At 40.4% G+C, this 27,065-nt stretch overlaps 1 protein-coding gene across 1 annotated transcript in view; it reads left to right on the forward strand.

Annotated features, from left to right (window-relative positions):
• Positions 1 to 27,065, forward strand: part of ADCY8 (adenylate cyclase 8) — a 206,677-nt gene that overhangs the window by 109,512 nt on the left and 70,100 nt on the right. Inside the window, exons 6-8 of the mRNA XM_069959623.1 lie at positions 13,442 to 13,569; positions 16,284 to 16,442; positions 17,905 to 18,175. Of these exons, the coding sequence (XP_069815724.1) occupies positions 13,442 to 13,569; positions 16,284 to 16,442; positions 17,905 to 18,175 (558 nt within the window). The remainder of the gene's footprint in view (positions 1 to 13,441; positions 13,570 to 16,283; positions 16,443 to 17,904; positions 18,176 to 27,065) is intronic.

Raw genomic sequence — 27,065 nt, forward strand, 5'->3', positions numbered from 1 at the left:
TATGCAGATGCGAGAGGAAGACACAGTAGACCCGCACCGCCACGTAATATTCCAGTGACCAGAGACCCACGGAAGCAGGCATGCAAAAACTGTCCGCGGCGTGTTCGGCTGAAGACCGGGGGTGCAGGACAGTAGCACAGAAATACAATGTATGGTAGATAGATTAATCAGCACTCACCCGGTATCTTGTATCAGCTCACTTTATTTCATCTGTCGCGGATAGCAGGGAGGGAGAGGTGAGGACGCGCACTGGGACGGCCGTTTCGTGGGACACGCCCCCTTTGTCGACCAGGTGATAGCACATAAACACATAAACACATAAACACAATATACCTAAAACAAGAACATTACACAAATACACTGAGATCATTCCGCTCGTTAAGACCGAGCGGACCCGCCCCTTTAGGAGAAAGACAAGAAGGGGGGGCAAGAAGTGGAAACACACGAGGAAAAGGGAACAGGAAAAGAAAAACTGTATCGTGGAGACGTTAACTACACCCAAAAACGTTATTAACATCTCAGGAACTGACATCCCCCAGATTGCCTACACGTACTGTCCAAAGGACTAAATTTCGGTCTATGTGAGAACTTCGATCTATCAACCTTTGAAGTAGACCAATTCAAAGCAATCGGGAAAATCAACCTGGTGAAATTTTTCGCTACTAATAAATTTGTGTCACAGCAGCAAAACACCTTGTCAAGATGTTCTGTAGGACCTTTAGGGTTTCAGGCTCCTAGCGGTTTTAACACAGAGGAAATTGAGTGCCTGCGGTTTTTAGCAGACTTACCTGCTTCCTCCAGCGCCTCTCATGACACCGACCACCCTGGTTTCACAGGAGGAAAGAAATCATCCTTTACTCCTCAAGTGACACCTGGAGGGCCACTAGACCTTTTCCACAAGTCTGTATTAAGAGATGTCAGGGCACTTAAATATCCATCAGCTCCCTTGAATATTACCGACAGGGAAAACAGAGCAATTAAATGGCTGAAATCGCGTCAAGATTTGGTGGTTAGTAGAGCCGATAAAGGAGGGGCAGCCGTTATAATGTCCAAAGCATACTATCAAACCGAAGCCCAACGCCAATTAGGAGATAGTAATACATACACTATTTTAAAAAAGGATCCTATGTTAGGCATACAAGAGGGACTTAGGAAATTGCTAGGAAAACACACCAGAACAGGCGCTTTGGATAAGAAGCAGGCAGAGAAGCTCCTCCCCGATGCTCCTAGACCGCCCAGGTGGTATTTCTTACCCAAGGTACATAAATCCTTGGAGATGCCACCTGGGCGACCTATAGTCTCCGCTATCAACTCTGTGACAGAAAGCCTATCTCAATTCGTAGACTGGCTCCTTAACCCTATCCTCAAAGGTACTCCAACATACCTGAAAGATTCCAGCGAGTTTTTAAAAAATCTAGGGGATGTCTCATGGAGTGATGAATGTGCCCTGGCCTCCATTGACGTGGAAAGCCTCTACACCCGCATCGTGTGGCATGTCACGCATGGTGGCAATCCTGAAACCTTGTGTGACTTTATTGGGGAAGCTTTATCCTTTATTCTCACCAACAACGTGTTCCGCTACGAGGACAGGTGGTATCGTCAGGAGATCGGCACTGCCATGGGCACGCCGGTCTCCTGTACGTATGCCAACCTGTTCCTCGCTAAGCTGGAACACGATGTTGTTTTTTCCACAAATAACCCTTATATTAAGTTCATTAGATCGTACCATCGTTTTGTAGACAATGTTTTTGTTGTTTGGCAGGGCACAGAGGCACAGTTTTCTGATTTCATACATTTTTTAAACACACATAACCACGTAAATATGTTTTTCACATCTAAGTTTGGGGGTCATTCTTTGGAGTTTTTAGATGTGTTAGTCAATATCCATAACAACGAGATTCATACATCGGTGTATAGAAAACCTACCTCTTGCAACTCCCTTCTCCACTTCGACAGCTCTCACCCTGCGCACATTACGGTCAAATGCTGCGCCTGCGCAGGGTGAACTCTACTGATGAATCTTTCAATTTACTGTCGAGATGGAAAGGAAATTTGCCGAAAGAGGATACCCCAAAACTTTAGTTAGAGAGGCGCGACAAAAGGCCTGCTCACAAGATAGATATACTCTTCTGTCATCCCCAGCAAAACACAAAAATCAAGACAGAAGGTTTAACTTTATATTCCAAAATTCCCCCATAAATTCAGTCGTACAAGAGGCCATTAAAAAACACTGGCACCTCCTAGAGTCAGATCTTGACCTTAGAGATATTGCAGAAAAGAAACCTTGTATCTCTTATAGAAAGAACAAAACAATAGCTGACCATCTCAATACCCCTAGTGTAGAAAATAAAAGTAAAGACTGGCTGTCCCGGACCCTACCCCGGGGCAACAGAAGATGTGGCCAGTGCAAATACTGTACTCAATTACTCAATGTCTCCTTCATTCGTTTAGGGGGACATGAATGTATGATTAGAGACTTCATTACGTGTAAATCTTCGCATGTTGTTTATGCAATAGTCTGTAGCCGCGGGTCATATTATGTTGGAAAAACTAAAAGACCACTATGGATAAGATTTAAAGAACATGCATACTCTATAAGAATAGGCAAAGGCGTCCCACGCCTCATAGAGCATGTACGGACAGCCCATCAAGGCGATACTAGGACTCTGAATTTCCTCGGCCTGGAAAGAGTCAATCTGGTACCAGAGGGAGCAGATAAGCATCAAATACTCTTAAGAAAAGAGTCTCTCTGGATTTCTCGACTCAACGCTACTGGCCCTCTCGGTCTTAACGAGCGGAATGATCTCAGTGTATTTGTGTAATGTTCCTGTTTTAGGTATATTGTGTTTATGTGTTTTTTCTTTGGTCACGTGCACGTTACCTGTATATAGAGCACACCTCCTCCTCACATGACGCTATCACCTGGTCGACAAAGGGGGTGTGCCCCCGAAACGGCCGTCCCAGTGCGCGTCCTCACCTCTCCCTCCCTGCTATCCGCGACAGATGAAATAAAGTGAGCTGATACAAGATACCGGGTGAGTGCTGATTCATCTATATTCCATACATTGTATTTCTGTGCTACTGTCCTGCACGCCTGCTTCCTGCTTCCGTGGGTCTCTGGTCACTGGAATATTACGTGGCGGTGCGGGTCTACTGTGTCTTCCTCTCGCATTATAGTAGTTATATTCTTGTATATAGGAGCAGTATTATAGTAGTTATATTCTTGTATATAGGAGCAGTATTATAGTAGTTATATCCCTGTATATAGGAGCAGTATTATAGTAGTTATATTCCTGTATATAGGGAGCAGTATTATAGTAGTTATATTCTTGTATATAGGAGGCAGTATTATAGTAGTTATATTCCTGTATATAGGAGCAGTATTATAGTAGTTATATTCTTGTATATAGGAGCAGTATTATAGTAGTTATATTCCTGTATATAGGGAGCAGTATTATAGTAGTTATATTCTTGTATATAGGGGCAGTATTATAGTAGTTATATTCTTGTATATAGGAGCAGTATTATAGTAGTTATATTCTTGTATATAGGAGCAGTATTATAGTAGTTATATTCCTGTATATAGGAGCAGTATTATAGTAGTTATATTCTTGTATATAGGGGGCAGTATTATAGTAGTTATGCGGTTCAGGGAAGAAACAGAGTGCTGCACCTCACACCTATGGCTGATACTAGTGCCGCTTGGCTAAATAAAAAACACCTCAGAATTTTGTGTATGAATTGATCAAGCCATACTGCCCCATGTACCTCGTGCCGGTATCTGATACACATGGGTCCCTACACTAAGTCCACACCGTGCCAGTCAGTGGCCACCAACCCCGCAGGCGTGCACAGCCAGGGAACGGGGGCCATGGGACGGCCCTGCGACCCCCATGCCACAGGACCAGACCCAAAAACACCACACCAGAACCCGGCCAGCACCGCCGGCGGAGAAGGTCGCCCCCAAGCAGCACAAGTCTGGATAAGGCATTACACTCACCATAGCTGCAGCAAACAGAATGGGAAAAAACAGGAGGGATTAAAACCATGTGCACTCAGGTGTCTCCTGCTAATTGCGGTCATGTGGGTCTCACCAGGAGGAGTGCAAAACACGGAGAAAAGAGAGAAACAAAATGAAGTCCACACCGTGCCAGTCAGTGGCCACCAACCCCGCCTAGCGGCACTAGTATCAGCCATAGGTGTGAGGTGCAGCACTCTGTTTCTTCCCTGAACCGCATTATAGTAGTTATATTCCTGTATATAGGGAGCAGTATTATAGTAGTTATATTCTTGTATATAGGAGCAGTATTATAGTAGTTATATTCCTGTATATAGGAGCAGTATTATAGTAGTTATATTCTTGTATATAGGAGCAGTATAATAGTAGTTATATTTTTGTATATAAGGGGCAGTATTATAGTAATTATATTCTTGTATATAGGAGCAGTATTATAGTAGTTATATTCCTGTATATAGGAGCAGTATTATAGTAGTTATATTCCTGTATATAGTAGCAGTATTATAGTAGTTATATGCACAAGCCAAAAAGACAGAAATGGCTGCACATCGCACCCATGGCTGACACGAAAGCTTATTCAGCTACATTTAAAACCAACATCAGAAGTTAGTATATAATTTGGCCAAACCATATTGCCTCATGTACCACGTGCAGGTCTTCTGATACACATGAGTCCCTAACCAAACATCATCACTGTGCCGGTCAGCGACCACAATCCCCGCAAAACGTGCGCAAGCAGAGAAGAGGGGCCACGGAATGGCCCTGCAACCCCATTGTCACAGGACAATGGGGATTGTGGTCGCTGACCGTCACAGTGATGAGGTTTGGTTAGGGACTCATGTGTATCAGAAGACCTGCACGTGGTACATGAGGCAATATGGTTTGGCCAAATTATATACTAACTTCTGATGTTGGTTTTAAATGTAGCTGAACAAGCTTTCGTGTCAGCCATGGGTGCGATGTGCAGCCATTTCTGTCTTTTTGGCTTGTGCATATTATAGTAGTTATATTCTTGTATATAGGAGCAGTATTATAGTAGTTATATTCTTGTATATAGGAGCAGTATTATAGTAGTTATATTCCTGTATATAGGAGCAGTATTATAGTAGTTATATTCTTGTATATAGGAGCAGTATAATAGTAGTTATATTTTTGTATATAGGGGGCAGTATTATAGTAGTTATATTCTTGTATATAGGAGCAGTATTAATTCCTGTATATAGGGAGCAGTATTATAGTGGTTACATTCTTGTATAGGAGCAGTATTATAGTAGTTATATGCGGTTCAGGGAAGAAAAAGAGAGCTGCACCTCACACCTATGGCTGATACTAGTGCCCCTAGGCTAAATAGAAAACACATCAGAATTTTGTGTATGAATTGATCAAGCCATGCTGCCCCATGTACCGCGAGCAGGTATGGCTGCGATGTGCAGCCATTTCTGTCTTTTTGGCTTGTGCATATTTTATGTATTCTGTCCCTTTTTTCTTTGTGGCTAGCACTCGTGCTTTGTAAGACCCATGTGATCCAAATTAGCAGGAAGCACCTGTGTACATAAGGGGAGGATCTCCTGGTATTCTCCCATTCTACCTGCAGAGGAATGGAGAGAGGTAAGAGCTTGTTCACACTTGTGTTGCTTGGCGTCCACTTTTTCCGCCAGTGGCGCCTGGGGGGGCCCTTTAGGGTCTGGTCCTGTGACAATGGGGTTGCAGGGCCATTCCGTGGCCCCCCTTCTCTGCTTGCGCACGATTTGCGGGGATTGTGGTCGCTGACCGGCACAGTGATGTTTTTTAGTTAGGGACTCATGTGTATCAGAAGACCTGCACGTGGTACATGAGGCAATATGGTTTGGCCAAATTATATACTAACTTCTGATGTTGGTTTTAAATGTAGCTGAATAAGCTTTCGTGTCAGCCATGGGTGCGATGTGCAGCCATTTCTGTCTTTTTGGCTTGTGCATTATAATAGTTATATTCCTGTATATAGGAGCAGTATTATAATAGTTATATTCCTGTATATAGGAGCAGTATTATAGTAGTTATATTCTTGTATATAGGAGCAGTATTATAGTAGTTATAATCCTGTATATAGGAGCAGTATTATAGTAGTTATATTCCTGTATATAGGAGCAGTATTATAGTAGTTATATTCTTGTATATAGGAGCAGTATTATAGTAGTTATATTCCTGTATATAGGAGCAGTATTATAGTAGTTATATTCTTGTATATAGGAGCAGTATTATAATAGTTATATTCATGTATATAGGAGCAGTATTATAGTAGTTATATTCTTGTATATAGGAGCAGTATTATAATAGTTATATTCCTGTATATAGGGGGCAGTATTTTAGAAGTTATATTCCTGTATATAGGAGCAGTATTATAGTAGTTATATTCTTGTATATAGGAGCAGTATTATAGTTGTTATATTCTTGTATATAGGAGCAGTATTATAATAGTTATATTCCTGTGTATAGTAGCAGTATTATAATACTGTAGTTATATTCCTGTATATAGGAGCAGTATTATAGTAGGTATATTCTCATACATAGAGGACAGTGATATAGAATTTTTATCTATATTAACATTAGAAGTATTATAATAGCTATCTATGGCAGTAGTTATCCTCTTCATGTCTACATGAAATGAAAAAGTTAGACATTGGATTTTTAGTACAATCTGTAGTAAGGCTATAGCTGTATTAGGTACACAGTAGAAGTCGTATTAGTTGTCTTATGTCTGTGGGGTAGGCAGAAGGCCCTCTGACAAATAAAAAGACATACGTATTATAAGTGTCACATGGTCGGGCTTCTAGAACATATTTTGCTGTGAGCCCAGGGAGATACAGACCTTGAATCGTCGCTATTGTCCAACCTTTTCTTTAGCTACTTTAAGTCATGTCGACAGTGCCCATTATGAACAATTGTCCAATGAACCAGCCTTCCCCTTATCCCTCCATGGAATAGGTCTCATCCAGTTCCCAGTGATCTGAAAACAGTAATTTGCTAACAGAACCCATAGAACAAGGATAATCATCTGACCTTAAGGAGTGACGGCAGAACGTCTAAGAGACCAAATCGATGTCTCAATCACTGGGTTTCATCTCTGGTTTAACATCCCCATTCGGAGCTAATTGGAATCTTTGCATACAGAGGGATGACATTCAGATAAGCATCATTTACCGTGATATGGATTTACAGCGATCACTTCTTCTATCTTCTTTCACAGCCTTTATGGTTTAACATTGCAAATTCCAAAGGCTTTCTAAGGGAATGCAGATTTGCTTTAATTTCATGCATATTGTAAAATGTCATATTTCTAAAGTGAATCGTACTAGAATCTCAGCCGACGTCCATTATCCTTTGTAACCAGCTGCTTATTCTCTTCTGTACTAATCTTCATTCAAGTGGGAAGGGATAGCAAGTAGTCGACTCAATCAAGGGAGTGATTGGAGAGAGGGACAGATATTAGAGAGGGCACATAAGGAATGTGTGCCAGGGCTTTATCCATCTGGGGGGCCTCCACCAACCACCAACACATGGGTACTAAGAGGTACAGGACCCCAGTGCTAAATCTGTAATGGGCCCGAGCTGCACCATCTTCCATTTAAAGAAGAAGTCACGCGGCAAAAAAAATGATTTCGGGTTGGGCGAACATAAAAAAGAGGTCATATTCACCTGTCCCAGCGCCCGCCCCGCTCCTGGACCCCTGCCGGTTGTCTTTTTAGCTTCCCTCCAGGTACGTCCTGGCCTGGCTAATGGATGCCCGAGTCAGCCAGTTAGTGACTGGGGCGGGACACCGCTGCAGTCACTGATCAGCTGAGCGGGCTAAATTCCACCCGCTTGTAAAGATTTTAGCCAGGTCGTGACGTACCCGTAACCCAGGAGAAGATGACACCCAGCAGGGTATGGGAGCCTGGTCATATTTTATATATTTAGTTCAGCCATTACAATATGGCACTGACCTTCTAAACAAGTAGAGATGTTACATTCCTCACAGCTTACGTTAGTAAACACTAGTGCTTTGTAACTAACTCCGTTTGTACCTCAGCCAATGAAGTACTGACACCAGCCTTAGTAGAAGAACCCCCCCCCCCCCCCCCCCAGGATATATAAACTGGTTGCCCTCTTTGAATAAAGGAGATCCACCTTAACCATGAGTGGATCAGGATGTTTTATTCTCTCTCTGTCTCCCATTGCCCTATGTCCATCCCCCTATAGTAGATGGCCCCCTGTGTGGTCCCTATTTAGTAATTGGGCCCCTGTGTAGGTCCCCCTATAGTAGATAGACCTCGGTGTAGTCCCCATTTAGTACATGGGTCCCTGTGTAGTCCCCATTTAGTAAATTGCCCCTGTGTAGGCCCCCTATAGTAGATAGCCCCCTGTCTAGGTCACTCTATATAGTAGATGCACCCTATGCAGTCCCTTTATTTTCAGTGGCCCCCTCCTGTGCAGCCCCCCCTGTGTAGTCTCCCTATTATAGAGGATAAAGGGAATAACTAACTCACCACTCAACAGTGAACTTAATTCCCATATAGTATGAATGGACCGCTGACCGAGCATACACACTACCGTTCACATTTTAAGGGTATTTGGCCTTAGTTCTTGGAAATGATGGAGGTCCCAAAATTCTGAACTTCACCAATCCATTATCCCTTAGTCTAGATAGGACATAACTAAGTCAAAACCTCTCAGATTAATGAACAGCCTGTGACATATACCTGCATAATATCCCCACCCTCTCACACTTCCAAGCCCGATGCATTTTCGCACATATTTATAGTGTACATTCGTATATAGAGAGTAAGTTTAGTTCCTCCTGCGTCAGCCGCCGTGCTCGCTGTGGACGCCCCCACATTCTGCCCACATTAGCTGGTTGGCACAAGTTTAATAAGGGATTTGTGTGTGATCTTCTTTCTGCCTAAAGGAGAAGCTGACTGACTTTTTATCCCCCATCCTTCAACTCCGTGTCTGTATACACTGTCAAGTTGACATTTACTAACACGCAAAACAATCCCGGCTTTTACATGTTGGCATGTGACTCATCTCGGCTGCTTTGTCGTAGACTAGTTACCCAATCCTCCACAGGGCCCCGTGCTTATTAGCAGCCTATAGGTTTTCCACTTTTATTTTGACAGCTGTCAGCTGACGAATCACTACATATCATTTATCATTCACCTAGACACTTATTCCAGTCTTGAATGTTACATAATAGCGGTGTAATTTACACCCACATGCCTCACTGTGCACAAATTCATACACAATTATACAACCATTTTGTTCTCTTGCTATTTTGTTGTGTTTTTGCTTGGTTAACTGAGGGGTGTGCCTTAAAAAATAACTCTACTGGTAGTGTAGTGGATCGGTGGTCCGCTCCTGCCAATGTACTGGTCACTGGGTAATGACTTGCTTGAAGACTCTCGTACACAACTAGGTGAAGCTAACCTCACAAGAATCCCCCAGAAGGTCGAGCAGGAATCCATGGAGTTTGTCGTCTTGCTTGCACTTTGCTCCACTGCAGACAGATGCTTTGTAGATGGATTGTCCTAACTAAGCTGAAGAGGTAACCCCTGGCATAGACAAGGTATCCCAGGTGACAGTGACCCCGTCTGGGGGTTTAGCACTGCGTGCTTTCTCTCACAAAAAGTCCAATAACTAATCTTCTCCCACCAACTCCAACTAACAGAAGACCCAGGGACTAGACCAAAGACTAGAAGACTTAAAGTGACTGTACCACCAGGCCCAGGCTGAAGCACTGGAGGTGGGCCGACCCACCCTTAGTGGGAGGAAACCCTAGCCCCTCTATGATAGGGTTCCCTTGATTCTAATGGAGTCACATCATAATGGAGTGACGTCACGTCATTTGGTTGCTGCAGGAACCGAGGAGGACCCAGTCCTTGTTAGTCTTATCCTCTCTGCTACATGGCTGTAAGAACCTCCACTCCAGGGAATAACCATAAGGAGTTACCACGGGGACTTACTATAAGGATCATGGAAAGTGGGTGACAATCGCTGACACCATAACTGGGGTATACTTTGATCTCTATTGTCCTTTGTATACAAGGTGGGATTAGGTGGATGGCTTGATAACCATTGAGGATTAGGGAAAAAAAAAGGTTTGGCGTCTTCTTTTGTTGGACTCACTGAGTATATTCCTATGGACTAGTGTTAAATTTAATTCTTAATACGGCCTATGGCCGTATCCATGTTTTCCAGGAATGCCAAGGGTGACGTCCAACTTTTCCAGAATCGGGGAATCAAACCCCAAGTGTTCGGGTTTGGTGAAGTTACTAACCCGGACAAAAACTGGAAGTTCACCCAACACTACTATGGACCAATCACATTGGCAATAAACAAAGGCTACACAGAGCTCCATTGCAGTCACCGTCTCCAAATAATTTAGCTCATCATCAATGTTGTGTAATGCAGAGATATAGGACAGGTAGAAAGAAACTGCCCAGAGAGTCACCCAAAAATCCATCTCCACCCCGTTAGGGTTAATGAATTTCATTATTTATTTATTTGTTTGTTTATTTTGTTTATCTTCATTTTTTGTTAATTCTAAAGACGCAGAATTGCCTTTTGTGTTTGCACAGCGTTATTAATGAAGCTTTCCTAATTATCATCCGTTTTAGTTAAATAAGTTGGTTTTTCCGCCGAACAAATAATTCTCCTAATGATTTTGTGCACGTTGCGTCTCTGGTAGTCAATTTTCTGCTATCATTACAGTCGTCTCCCTCCAGTGCGGTCGTCACGTCGGGAGAATCGCTGTTTATCTCCTCATTGCTGCAAATAAATGATATATTCCTGCCGAATGGCATCATTAAGCCGATCAGTCACAGCTGAAATGGATTCATCGCTGTATGGGACCCCGCGCCTTTTTTTTATTACTTTTTTTTTATTTTTATAAATATTATAATGTAATGATCTGTAGGAGAGACGTGTCATCCGGGAAATAAATTTAGATTAAAATGGTGGCAGCAAATAAATCAAATGTTAGGGCTTTTTTTATTTTTTATTTTTTTTAAATGTCCGATATTTGGTGCAGTGATAGAAGATCAACCAGGAGACGTGCCGGGACGCAGCAGATAAATGGTTAGAAAAGAGGAAGCTCACATTTCTGCTATCTTTCCATATTCTCCATGCCGTGCTATTTGTTTAATTTTCTGTAATTTTTATTACAGGAAGATCTCAGAGTGAAATAAATATATATGGGTGAGATAGATAGATAGATAGATAGATAGATAGATAGGAGATAGATAGATAGATGGATAGATAGATAGATAGATAGATAGATAGATAGATAGATAGATAGATAGATAGATAAGAGATAGATAGATAGATAGATAGATAGATAGGAGATAGATAGATAGATAGATAGATAGATAGATAGATAGATAGATAGGAGATAGATAGATAGATAGATAGATAGATAGATAGATAGATTGATTTTACATTTAGGCCAGGATTTATAATAGTACGCCTCTTGGATGCAAGACTTACTGTATGGAGCCCTTTGAATTCTAGTTATAACCTGGCAGGATATAGGCATAAGTCCCACTGATGGGAGCAGCTCTGGCCCTGGAGATCCTGGAGTGACCCTGTGTTAATGGATAACACGTTATGGTGGACTTCATAGCAATGATCACAGTTGATCACTGAGGTCCCAGCAGCCTGACCCCCAGTGATTGTCTCTAGCCCAGGTGGGCAGCACTTCTTAGGTACTAATACGGACCATAACACTTTGTGCTGCTGCTGCTTCTGAATATACCAAGACTTACCTTACAGTAGATAATATGAAGGCTATTATCTGTGTTCCGAACCTATCATTATAAAGTAAACCAGTATTTTTGGTTTGTTTTTGTCCTTTTTGAACATTCCAACCCACGTGACTGTAATCTACTGTATGATCTTCTACACCCATCCCCCATCCCAAGCCATACCCTTCCGATAAGCCACAAATCGGTGACTGTGATGGTAGCATTAGCCATCGACAAGACGCTTCCTTTAAGAAGCAGTTGCTATAGGAAATTTTATACTAATCTCCAATGTCGGCCTGTCCACCTCCTGGAGTTACCTATTATTGGGGATTAGACAGTAATATGGGAAGGATTTCCTTATCTGACATTAATTGAACACATGGGTTGAAAGGAGCGCCAACTGTGAGCCAGGTAGTGTCCAACATACTCATATGGTTTAAGGGGTGACACTCCATATTGTCATGTCCTGGAAGGATTGAAAGGGAGGCAGACATTTATTATTTTGGTTTACCAACCTTACAAAGTGATTGTATATTGCTGGAATATGCCATGACTTATGGATTAACTGTGGTCTGATAGCTAAAATCCCTAAGGGTGCGTTCACACGTGCAGGATCCGCAGCAGATCTGCAGCAGATTTGATGGTGCAGATTTGATGCTGTGTTCAGTTATTTTGATGAAATTTTTGATGAAAATCCGCTGAGGATCCGATACGTGTGAACTTACCCTTAATGGAAGAAATTCCAATGCTGTGTGCTGTCCACAGGGGTGTCTATAGGGGGCCCCATGGTAGGAGTTGCGTTTAGGCCCTGATGCTGATTGGAGCCATAAAAGAAGTGGCATATGGTAAATTGGGGCCCTGTTACCTGTATTGCTTTGAGGACCGGTATCATTACTTGTATGCATGCCCAGATACTACAACTAGGGTTGAACTGTCCAAGTAGACTTTTTCCTGGTTGGCCTAGGCTGTGGTGGGGTATTGGGTCCCAAAGGTCCTCTGGATAACAACCCAAATTGAAGGTGACTTTGGGGCAGTGCCTTGGTCTTATGGGGTGATCACATGTAACAGCAGCATGGATGTGTTTTGTGCATAACTGATTATGCCAAATAACTTCCACAAAGACTGTAGAACACTGGGGTACCTGGGGCCCACCAGAGGAAATTATCCTGGGGGCCCACCAATGAAAAACTGGTGAGAATTTACATGTCAGTCAGTGTTTGTGCAGGTTGTAAAGCAGGGGGCCACTGAGGGATCCTCTGGTGGGCTAGGCCAACACTGCACATGGCCCCCTATTATAGTATTGTAGATGTCCCAGTAGAACCACACCCTTTGTACCCCTTCTTGCTATGCCAATGGGGTTGACTTCAGTGTTATCAAGAGTATTTGAACCCTTTTTTTACTCTTTTTGTATATATATATATATATATATATATATATATATATATATTTGCTTTTTAGGAACGTCAATAAAAAGTGAAAAATTTTACAAATGTAAAAGAAAGTTCAATAGAGAAATTCAAAATCCCAAACGTTCTCAAATTCATGCCCGATGTCTGAAAGATAATAGAATCATGAGTGATGGGGAAAAAAAGAGCTTTTATTAAAATGTCCTTTTTTGTAGAATATTTGTGAATGTATTACATTTTTATATTTTTGTTTATCGTAGGAACATCACTGCCTTAGAATTAAGATCCTGGGTGACTGCTATTATTGTGTGTCTGGCCTTCCGGAGCCGCGGCAAGACCACGCTCATTGTTGCGTTGAAATGGGACTCAGCATGATCAAGACGATTAGGTAATTGTTCTTTTCTTTCTTGCTTTGTGCGTTAGGTGAAATTTGTTTTCACAACTCTATAATTCTAATGTTTGCCAACAAGTCTCCCCCTCAGCCGGCGATATCTTCTTAACTTACCTGTGTTTCTTAGCAGATTGAGGCTATGTTTATATACCTTTTTTGTTTTTGCTTTGTTTTTGGCAGTATTATATAACTGTAAAATATGGCCATAATTGAAAATAATAAAATACGGCAGTTTTTTCCACCTACTTTTACAGTCATTTTAAAATTACAGCCATATTTTTGTCTTATTTTTGAGTTTGTCACTTTTCATCCCACAATCTATCTTGTAATGGTATGTTCACACTGAGGTAAAGGAATAGGTGAGGAAAGTTACCCGCTTGAAATATCCTCTTGTTCAGCTCTGGCGGAATAGGCGCAGAATACAAATGTAAAGCAAAAATTCAAAGCCCCACTGACTTATATGGCCTTTCTCTAGCGGAATCCGCCCAAAGACGTGTCAATTCTTTGGGTGGAAAGCAGATTCGCGGAGTAACACTCCACACCTAAATTCCGCTGTGTGAACTGTGTCATTGAACACAATGGGACATTGTTCTGTACATATTCTATGGGCGGAATTTCAAACGAAATACACATAAAATTAAGTGTGAATGTTCGATTAAATTCCTCACCTATTCCTTAGTGTGAACAAACCATAAGAGTGGATTTTTTTTATTACAAATACAGCCATTTTTAAAAACATTTTACAGCCGTTCAATAAAAACAAATTGTGAACAAGTGAAAAAACTGGCAATTAAAAAGAAAACAAACAAAAAAAAACAGGTTGTAAATAATGAGCATGTTAAATATTTTTACGCCCATACTCCATTACAGCCATTGTACTCTGTCTGTCCTCATAGACTTCAATGGAGCTCATTATTACATGTCAAATTACAGTTCTTTGCCCCCAGGGTTATCTATCTTTATGCTCACTTGGTGCCATTTTAAGGGAATTGGTACTAGTATTAGTAGAATTGCTATTGGAGCCATTGCCCTTGCAGACCCCCGAGGGACTAGACCTAGGCAACAGTAAGAGAGATGGCTGATAGCTGTAGTGAGGCTGGAGAATGAATGTTTCAGAGAGAGATGGTCCTAATAGAGTAACTTTGTGCCTCCTAAGTGCAGGCTAGAATTGGCAGGGATCTGAGAGCTAAGTAGTCTACAACAAGGTCCTTAGAAGAGATGGAAATCCAGAAACAGGGTGTACTACGGAGGGAGGATGTTAGTGAGAGCATCTGGAAAGCAACCATATTGAATACAGGCAGTGGTTAATCTTGAGTCAGTCCATCGCTAAACCACCAAGAGTGAGACAGGTGATCATTGTTCCCTGAGACCATTGAGACCTTTGGCATAGGACGCTACAAATGTTCTGAGCACATACCATTTTGTTTTGTGTTCTCCAATAGAGATGACCACAACACGAGCGTGCTCAAGTCCGATCATTCTGCATTTGATTACTGGTGGCTGATGAAGTTGGATGCATCCTTAGGGAGTCCTGGAAAATATGGATACAGCCAATGGCCAATGGTTGTATCCATATGTTCACGGAGTACCTAGGGCTGCATCCAACTTCATCAGCCACCGGTATTCAAATTCCGAATCTTCGGACTCAAGCATGGTTGAGCTGTGGTCATCGCTATTCTTCTGTGGATTAAGGGTCAGTTCACACAGAATAAAATTAGCAGAATTCTTTGAGCAGAAAACCATGGAGGCATGCAAGCTGCCCCATTGAAACAGATGGAAGGCAGGATTCCGCGGCAGATTCCGCCGATTTTATTCTGTGTGAACTGGCTCTAAGATCTGGAGCTCAGTAGGCTTTAATGCGGTTCTCCTTAATAAACCTGCTGATATGCCGCAGACGTACTTTCCATGATGTCTCCAGTAATGTTAATGAATCTTGTCTTCTTTTCTTTCTTTAGATATTGCCTAATTGCCCCTATGCTAATGAGGGGTTTAAGAGCATTTGGGGCGTTACCAGCCGAGTCGACCCCCTCCATTGCCGCTCACTATGCTTATATGAATATGCATAGTGGGCGGCCCTCAGCAACCCCCTCAGCCAGCCCAGCACGCCCCCTCCCTTGCCACTCAGCTGACAGCCGATCAGGAGCCCAGGAAAGTATGCTGCTCATTGTCACAGTTTGCAGATAACAGGAGTGTAATCGGCGCTGGGTTGAGCTGGATGGTAAAGCTCAGCCCAGGCTTCCAGCGCCGATCACACACCTGCTATCTGCAAACTGTGACAATGAGCAGCATACTTTCCTGGGCTCCTGATCGGCTGTCAGCTGAGCGGCAAGGGAGGGGGCGTGCTGGGCTGGCTGAGGGGGTTGCTGAGGGCCGCATATTCATATAAGCATAGTGAGCGGCAATGGAGGGGGTGGACTGGGCTGGTAACGCCCCAAATGCTCTTAAACCCCTCATTAGCATAGGGGCAATTAGGCAATATCTAAAGAAAGAAAAGAAGAAGACAAGATTCATTAACATTACTGGAGACATCATGGGGAGAACCTGCCGCTTTAAATTGGATCCAAGTCTATAAAAATACCCATGGGGATTTATAATGAAAATCTCAGCACCCAATTCTTTAACACAATTTTCATAATGTCTTCTTAATTTTTATATATATATATATATATATATATATATATATATATATATATATATCTGTTGAATTACAGGTATGTACGATCGAGAACAAAGCACGACATTGACATGAGGATTGGAATCCACTCTGGCTCAGTCTTATGTGGAGTGCTGGGGCTTAGGAAATGGCAATTTGACGTGTGGTCCTGGGATGTTGATATTGCAAATAAATTGGAGTCAGGTGGAATACCAGGGTAAGCCATTCATTACTTCTATTCATAGAAGCTGTAGATTGGCCTAGTATAAAAAAAAGTGGTAAAAAGTTTTGCGATACTTTGTCTGGAATTGTTTATGCAGTTGTGTCTACAGTATATATAGCTGCACAGTTTTTGTTATGTGATTGACTTGTCAGTGCATTTAATCTGTATAGTAAAAAATAGGAGTCCTTACCAAAATTTGCAGAAAGAAATAGACATGCAAAGTGTACATTTCTCACACTCATTTTACTTCTGCTCAGGTAGACTCAGAATCTAAAATAGATGAGGCCCCCATCTATTGTATATCTTCCACGCTAAGTCATACAGATATAGTCGGAGCCTCATCTGCGTTCTACTAAGCAGAAGTAGAATGGAGCAGAGAATATAGGACAACAAGCTAATGGTGCGAATATTTGTATGATATCTCATATCCAACCATTGAAAATGAATCACTATATCTGCACACTGTCAATAAAATGTTCTTCTCTTGGTTTGGCACCAAATTATCCAAGTTGGTAAGCTGATGGACACCATGACGCATTTTCAAAGAGGTTTGTTTCAACTGCCTCATTTCTAATTGAAACCGACCCAACGATGAGCTGATGGCTGGTGGTACAGATAAAGAAACTTGCAGAAAGTTCGGGATTGCATGAACCCTAGAAATCGGAGAAGGTAGATGCAGCCTGAGGACTGCCTGGAAAACATGGATACAGCCATAGGCTTTATCCAAGGCAGTCCCTGGGTAGCATCCATCTTCTCCAGGCACTGGGATTCAAATGCCGATTACAAAGGTTTGTGCGAACCTGAACTTTTGTCAAGTTCATTCATCTCTAATTGGTGGTGGAGCCTTGAGGTCTCTATACACTTTAGTAAAACCTCTAGTGTGTAAAGGGGCCTCAATATTCTACTCTAACAGATTTCAACTGCTGCTAGACAGATAAACCAGAGCTGTCTGGCAGCAGCTTACTCCTCCATTGAGAATAAATGAACTTTGGCTGTGTCAAACATTCATGTGTGCAAGAGATAGCTGTCAGCCAAACAGATGTTCAGCCAACAGCTATTGAAAGTGTACGGCCATCTTGAGCTTGGGAGTCACTCTTTTGTTATGTAGAGAGGTTGACAATACAAGAAAATTGCTTTAAAGTAGTCACATGCAACCTCCCAAGAAGGGATTACTTACGATATGGATAACCCCTGTAGATAATTGGCTGTGCATGTACTACATGGGGTCCCCCAATGTGAGCACCCACTCTATATAGACAGCCATTGTCTCCATGACTCAACGCCTCTAAATTTTCTTCCATCAATATTGGAGTTCAGGAAACTTCGGACATACCCGAGCATGCTCCTCGAAGTTTGCTTAACTCTAATTTAATCATATATATATATATATATATATATATATATATATATATATATATATATACACTTATTCATTTCAACCATTTCCTTTTTGAAGGAGAATTCATATATCAAAAGCTTCTCTCGACTGCCTTAATGGGGATTATAATGTAGAAGAAGGACACGGCAAGGAAAGAAATGAATTTCTGAGGAAACATAATATCGAGACCTACCTGATAAAACAACCTGAGGAGAACCTCCTGACGCTCCCCGAAGACATTGTGAAAGAGTCTGTGAGTCCGACAGACAGGAGAAACAGCGGAGCAACTTTTACCGAGGGGTCTTGGAGCCCAGAACTTCCCTTCGATAACATTGTGGGCAAGCAGAATGTAAGTCAAACTTTATCTAATGTCAACAAGTATAAAGCATGCTTGAGTGGCCCTCAGTAATGGAAGCCTCAGAGGGAATGCGTCCGTCTTTAACCTTTTCTCTAACATGAAACTTCAAATGATTATGCAAACCCTCTCGAGGGCAGAATTAACCTACCGATGTATCATTTGAAGGAAATGCCAAATCTATCAAAATGAAACCTCCATATGAGTTGAAAAGGGGATTACATAAAAATGTTATGGGACGATAGACTGAAGTGACTGAATTTGAGATCAACCAAGTCGTATTGTGTATAAATTGTCCTCATGGTGCTTTCCACCCTCTCCTCACTTAAGGCAGGTGTGTATTATACGCTGGATATGCAAAGTGCATGCAATGATGCATGAACTAAAAGACCCATATTCTAGATTAATGCTCCAGGAAAGAAAACCTCATTATGCATCCATTAGCATATTCATGAAAATTGCATATGAAAACAAATAAAGCCATGCTATGGGAAAACCCTACCCATGGGGAGTAGTAGTGCGGAGGGTAGAAGCTATGCAATGTATCCTCTCTGACATTGTTTGCTGTGACGACGCTCAAGTACAGTAGATGGAGCTGTATACAATGCGACATATATAATCTTCTAGCTACAGACAGGACTAATGACCCCCGTTGTGATACTATTGGCCTTGGTTATAGATCTCTGTAATATAATTTGTGAATTCTTACATTAACCCTGGTACTATAGGATTGGGTAGATAACTAATAGTCTTGTTTTCACATTTCATATCGCTGTTATGGAAGGTTGAGGACGTAAATAGGAAACATTATTGGGCTTTAGTATCTCAGAATCTAAAAATATGACAAAATACCATAAACACTTAGGATATCGATTCTCACATTGAAGTCACAGGCTGGAAAATGTATCATATCTGTCTGTTTCTTCATACTGAACATTCCTCTTCTATTATATCTTTCTTATAGAATATCTGCATCTACTACATCTATCTTATAAAATATTGCCCTCTATTTCATCTTACTACATCGTCTTATATAATATGTTACTGTATTTTCCCATGTGATATCTCCGCCTCTTACATCTTCTCATATAATATTTCTTACTTTATATTCTCATATAATATCTCTTACTTTATCTTCTCATATAATATCTCTTACTTTATCTTCTCATATAATATCCTCCTATTATATTTGTTCGTATCTCCTCCTCTTACATTGACTCATATAATATTTGTTAGTGTATCCTCTCATATAATGTCTCCTATTTTATCATCTTATGTAATATCTGTTATTGTATTTTCTAATATAACATCTGTTTCTGTTATATCTTCTCATATAATATTTGTTTAATGTATCTTCTCATATAATATATCCTCCTATCATATTTCCCAATATAGTATAACCTCTTATTACATCTTCTCATATTTTATGTTACTGTATCTTCTCATATAATATCTCCTCCTATTATATCATCTCATATAATATCTGTTAATGTATCTTTTCATGTCATATCTCCTCTTACTGTATCTTCTCACATATCTCCTATTACATCTTCTTATATAATATCTCTTACTGCATCTTCTCATATAATATCTCCTATTACATCATCTTATATAATATCTCTTACTGTATCTCCTCATATATCTCCTATTACATCATCTTATATAATACATCTTACTGTATCTCCTCATATATCTCCTATTACATCATCTTATATAATACATCTTACTGTATCTCCTCATATATCTCCTATTACATCTTCTTATATAATACATCTTACTGTATCTCCTCATATATCTCCTATTACATCTTATACATCTTACTGTATCTCCTCATATAATATCTGCTCTGCTTAATCTATTATATCTTTTTCCTATAATGTATTGTCTTCTACTACATTTTGATATCGAGTATCTCCTAATATTACATCTTCTGCTTTTTCTCTGTCTTCTCTTCATATAATATTTACTTCTAATAGATCTTCTACTTATACATTATCTTCTGACATATCTGCTAACTCTACATCATCTCTTTCTTTATCTATATCTCCCCATAGTTACATAATAAGATTACCAGACCTAAAATTAGTGACCCCTAAAGAAATCATAAAAATCATCAGTCATCATCATTACTATAATGTAACTCCACCTCTGGACTTAATAACCTGTCGCCACATCACTGACAGCTTGGGAAGACCCCTCGATCACTTCCTGCAGCAATTCCTGTCAGGTTTGGAAGTGATTTTGATCCACAAGCTGTGAACCTCTTCTCTGGTCGTTGTATTTCACATCTGTGTAAGGTCTTAGTAAAAAACTTAGTAAGGCTATGTTCACACAACGTTTTTTCAGCTCCGTTTGAAATGACGTCCTTCATTTAGAGTCTAAAATAACGGATGTCATTTAGCTATCTGGCCCCCCTTAGTACAATGACGGCTGGTGGTACATTATTCTAGTTTGGGGTTACTAATTGGCCTTTGGGTGCGGCTTAATTGAAACGTCTATTGAATTTAATAGTAAAAACGGTGAAAGGATGACGACAAAAGAAAAACTGTGTGAACAACAAAATAACGTCTGCTGTTTGCAAAAGACGTTCAAAAATAATTTACACAATCATTATTTTGACGTCCACGGCAAAAACGTCCTTTTTTTAACACATTGTGCTCATTGGAAGTCCGCCTTCCTTTGACTTCAATGCATTGCATAGCAGTCACTTAAATCGTGTCAATAAGGGACGTTTTTTAAATAACAAAAGCGGCCGCCTTTTCTCTATTTTTGGTGTTGTGTGAAGATAGCCTAAATAAGCCACAATATCATCTTCTCCTCATACAATATCTCCTTCTCCTTGTACAATATCTCCTTCTCCTCATACAATATCTCCTTCTCCTCATACAATATATCCTTCCCCTTGTAGAATATCCCCTTCTCCTCATACAATATCTCCTTCTCCTCGTACAATATCTCCTTCTCCTTGTACAATATTTCCTTTTCCTCATACAATATCTCCTTCTCCTCGTACAATATCCCCTTCTCCTCGTACAATATCTCCTTCTCCTCATACAATATATCCTTCTCCTCATACAATATCTCCTTCTCCTCATACAATATCTCCTTCTCCTCATACTATATCTATTCCTCTATGTATCTTCTCCTCATACAATATCTCCTTCTCCTCATACAATATCTCCTTCTCCTCATACATTATCTCCTTCTCCTCATACTATATCTATTCCTCTATGTATCTTCTCCTCATACAATATCTCCTTCTCCTCGTACAATATCTCCTTCTCCTCATACAATATCTCCTTCTCCTTGTACAATATCTCCTTCTCCTCGTACAATATCTCCTTCTCGTAAAATATCTCCTTCTCCTCATACGATATCTGTTTCTCTGTTTCTTCTCCTCATACAATATCTCCTTCTCCTCGTACAATATCTCCTTCTCCTTGTACAATATCTCCTTCTCCTCACACAATATCTCCTTCTCCTCGTACAATATCTCCTTCTCCTTGTACAATATCTCCTTCTCCTCACACAATATCTCCTTCTCCTCGTACAATATCTCCTTCTCCTCATACTATATCTGTTCCTCTATGTATCTTCTCCTCATACAATATCTCCTTCTTCTCATACAATATCTCCTTCTCCTTGTACAATATCTCCTTCTCCTCGTACAATATCTCCTTCTCCTCATACTATATCTGTTCCTCTATGTATCTTCTCCTCATACAATATCTCCTTCTCCTCATACTATATCTGTTCCTATATGTATCTTCTCCTCATACAATATCTCCTTCTCCTCATAAAATATCTTCTTCTCCTCATAAAATATTTCCTTCTCCTCATAAAATATCTTTCTCCTCATACAACATCTGCTTCTTCTGCCATAACTTTTGATTTATCTGCTTCTTCTACAGCCTTTTCTCTCTTTCTTCTGGTATTTTTTTTACTCATGAAATATAGATTTTTTTTCTATTCCGTATCTGCGTCTCCTAATATACCACTCATTACTAATAGTATATCTGCCTCTCGTACTACAACTTATTCTCATACAATATTTGCTTAATATATATATTTATATATATATATATATATATATATATTTGCATAATATATCTCATAAAATATCGTCTTCTATTCTCATACAATATTTGCTTAATATATATATATTTATATATATATATTTGCATAATATATCTCATAAAATATCGTCTTCTTACATCTCTGACCTATAAAATATCTGCTTCTATTATATATATATATATATATATATATATATATATATATATATATATATATATATATATCTCATTTCCTCACTTCTACCTTCTCCTCATTTAATTTTTTTTATTTGCTATATCTTTTACTCTTCCACCTTCTCCCACATCTTCTCATTAAATATTTGTTGTTGTTTTTTTTTGCTGTATCTTTTCCTCATGCAATATCTGTTCTCCTCATGTAATGTCCGCCTCTTCTATATCTTCTCATTAAAGGGGACCTGTCAGCAGCCATCTCACAGGGTACCTGCTGGCAGTGTTGGGCTGGTTATTTAATACCTATTCTATATGTGTGTGTGTGTGTGTGTGTGTGTGTGTGTGTGTAACTTTGCCTGTGCTGTATGTAAATGACGTACCTGGAGTCATTGGGGTGTTAAACAGCAGTGTCATCTATCATTCTTCTCTCCCCCGCTGTGACATCGGCTGTCAATCATTAGGCAGGAGGCGTGCTTGCAGCAGTGGGAGGAATAATAGTAGAGAGATGACTCCTTGACTGTGCTGCTGTGTAATGCCCCGGTGACTCCAGATACCTCATCTACATATAGCACAGACAGCAAAGTTTGCTATCTAAATACATATTACTCAGTGACACGTATCACTCACATCCACTGCATCTTCTCATATACAACGTCCTACTGTATGTCCACCTTTTACTGCCTGGTATCTTTTCATTCCTCATTTTTTTTATCCTCATGACGGAAACCTTTATATATGTTACAGGAGGAAGAAGGGAAAGGGAGACATGATGGAAACCTTTATATATGTTATAGAAGGAAGAAGGGAAATGAGGACATGATGGAAACCTTCTATGTTATAGGAGGAAGAAGGGAAAGGAGGACATGAAGGAAACCTCCTATGTTATAGGAGGAAGAAGGGAAAGGAGGACACAAAGGAAATTTTATATATGTTACAGGAGGAAGAAGGGAAAGGGAGGACATGATGGAAAGCTTTATATATGTTACAGGAGGAAGAAGGGAAAGGGAGGACATGATGGAAACCTTTATATATATTACAGGAAGGAAGAAGGGAAAGGGGGGACATGATGAAAACATTTATATATGTTATGGAAGGAAGAAGGGAAAGGGGGACATGATGAAAACATTTATATATGTTACAGGAGGAAGAAGGGACAGGAGGACATGATGGAAACCTTTATGTATGTTACAGGAGGAAGAAGGGAAAGGGGGGACATGATGGAAGCCTTTATATATGTTACAGGAGGAAGAATGGAAAGGGGAGCATGATGGAAACCTTTATATATGTTACAGGAGGAAGAAGGGAAAGGGAGGACATGATGGAAACCTTTATATATGTTACAGGAGGAAGAAGAGAAGGGAGGGCATGATGGAAACCTTTATATATGTTACAGGAGGAAGAAGGGAAAGGGGGCATGATGGAAACCTTTATATACTGTATGTTACAGGAGGAAGAAGGGAAACGGGGGACATGATGGAAACCTTTATATATATTACAGGAGGAAGAAGAGAAAGGGAGGGCATGATGGAAACCTTTATATATGTTACAGGAGGAAGAATTGAAAGGAGGGACATGACGGAAACCTTTATATATGTTACAGGAGGAAGAAGAGACAGGGAGGACATGATGGAAACCTTTATATATATTACAGGAGGAAGAAGGGAAAGGGGGGACATGACGGAAACCTTTATATATGTTACAGGAGGAAGAAGAGACACGGAGGACATGATGGAAACCTTTATATATGTTACAGGAGGAAGAAGAGACAGGGAGGACATGATGGAAACCTTTATATATGTTACAGGAGGGAAGAAGGGAAAGAGAGGACATGATGGGAACATTTATATACTGTATGTTACAGGAGGAAGAAGAGAAAGGGAGGACATGATGGAAACCTTTATATATGTTACAGGAGGAAGAAGAGAAAGGAGTACATGATGGAACTTTTATTTATGTAACGGGAGGAAGAAGGGAAAGGGAGGACATGAAGGAAACCTTTATGTATGTTACAGGGGGAAGAAGGGAAAGGGAGGACATTATGGAAACCTTTATATATGTTACAGGAGGGAAGAAGGGAAAGGGAGGACATGAAAGAAACCTTTATATATGTTACAGGAGGGAAGAAGGGAAAGGGAGGACATGAAGGAAACCTTTATATATGTTACAGGAGGGAAGAAGGGAAAGGGAGGACATGAAGGAAACCTTTATATATGTTACAGGAGGAAGAAGAGAAGGGAGGGCATGATGGAAACCTTTATATATGTTATAGGAGGAAGAAGGGAAAGGGAGGACATGATGGAAACCTTTATATATGTTATAGGAGGAAGAAGGGAAAGGGAGGACATGATGGAAACATGTATATGTATTAAAGGCCTAAATAAAGTTCCGGAGGAAAGAAACTGAACAAGGAGACGTGAGGTTATTGGGACAAAGATCAGAACCAACATTAAAATATTTTTAGTGAAAGAGTAAAGAGCAGACTAGATGGACCGGAGGTTTTCCCTGCCAACAATCTTATATGTTTCTATCATTCTTTGCTGTATCTTCATCACTAACCATCCATAAACCTATACAATTCCTGAGGGGCAGAAGAAAGAGACCAGAGACCGACCTCATATAGTCATCTTCTTCCTCAAATGTACAGAGTTGATCTGCGGATCTGTCTCTCTGGTGGTTCTGAAGAATATATTAAATGTAAATCTTTTTCTACCTGCTACTGCCCCTCATCTCTACCTACCCATTCTTTCTTCTCTTTTTAGTGCTGTTGCATCACCCCCTGCTGTTTCATCTTCTTATGGTTCCTTCATTTCATTTCTAGTCAGGTCTGATGTTAGGTGCATTGGGGAGCTGCCTGTTCTTAGACAGTTTGTAATTGGACTAGACAGTCTACGAATGCGACTTTTGAGTGGCTAAGGTTGTCTGAATATTTGGTACATCTTTAGAATTGTCTAGTCTAAGGGGCCCTATTCCACGGGACGATTATCGTTCAGAACAAAGCAATAATCGTTCGGTTGAATAGCAGTTAAAACAATTAAATGACGAACGAGAAATCGTTGATCGCTTAATAAGACCTGGACCCATATTATCATTGCTCGTTTGCAGATCGTTCGCATGGAATAAGGGCCCTGTTCCACGGGACGATTATCGTTTAACGATATACTATCTCAAACGACAGCTATTGTGAACAACCTGAAATCGTTCACCCAATTACACGGAACGATGATTGTTATGAACGTTCTTGCGGTCGTCTTGCCGTTGCTATTGCGTTTGTCACTACTGCAACGACGTCTTATTCCATGCGAACGAGCAACGATAAAAATAGGTTCAGGTCTTATTAAGCAATCAATGCTTTCTCGTTCATCGTTTAATCGTTAACTGCTGTTCAACCGAACGATTATCGATTTGTTCTGAATTATTTAACAATTATCCGAACGATAATCATCCCGTGGAATAGGGCCCTAAGACGTTGTTTGGTAGTTCACAGTAGCGACAAACGCAATAGAGACGACAAGACTACAAGAACGATCATAAGTAACAATCATCGTTCTGAGTAATTGGGTGATTGGTCGTTTGAGATCGTTTATCGTTAACGATTATCCGAACAATAATCGTCCCATGGAATAGGGCACTAAAGATAGTATAGTGGTTAGATAGGAGATAGATAGATAGATAGATAGATAGATAGATAGATAGATAGGAGATAGATAGATAGGAGATAGATAGATAGATAGATAGATAGATAGATAGATAGATAGACAGGAGATAGATAGATAGATAGATAGATAGATAGATAGGAGATAGATAGATAGATAGATAGATAGGAGATAGATAAATAGATAGATAGATAGATAGATAGATAGGAGATAGATAGATAGATAGATAGGAGATAGATAATATAGTGGTTAGATAGGAGATAGAGACTGAAGTTTGTGGTATTTTATACCCCCTTGATACATATAGTGATCATTTAAAGGGGTTGTCAAGGTTTAGGAAAATATGTCCACTTTCTTCCAGAAACAACTTGACTCGTCTTCAGTTTGGGTGTGGTCTAAGCTTCATTCACTTCAGTGGAGTTGCAAAACCTGTACCCAAACTGGAGACAAGAGTTGTGCTGTTTCTGCAAGAAAGCGGCCATATTTTCCTAAGCCTGGACAATCCCTTTCATGGAATAATCTGATGATAATAATATGTCGTGAAGACGTGTCCGTCCTCATCTGTCATTCACCGGTAGTCTTCCTTTATGACAGTTCTGCATCCGGTAGTCCCCTGTCTTTGCTCAGCTGTGTATCTCTTGCACCCGGTGCATGGACTGCTGCCTCCTGTATTGCGGTGTTGCCTGCATGACGCCAGGTGTGATGTTTTGCCTCCTGTTTTGTGTTTTGCCTTGTAATTTGCTTGCAGCATTTGGTGCATGTTGTTCTTGCCACTTTTTTCCTGTCCTGTCTTTTATAATTGTATTTGTATTGATGGCTGTTGTAACAGTGAAGCGTCTTTCGTAGATCAGGAATATGTGAAAGAAGTATTTTTCAGTTTTCCAAGCGTATATGAGTATAGTCTCAGACCCATAAGTGTGGCTTAGGATCCGAGTCTAAACACTTATACGTTCGGAAAATAGCTGGCCATGTCCAGGCCATTAA

This window comes from Dendropsophus ebraccatus, chromosome 2 (assembly GCF_027789765.1).
Source record: "Dendropsophus ebraccatus isolate aDenEbr1 chromosome 2, aDenEbr1.pat, whole genome shotgun sequence".
NCBI lineage: Eukaryota > Metazoa > Chordata > Amphibia > Anura > Hylidae > Dendropsophus > Dendropsophus ebraccatus.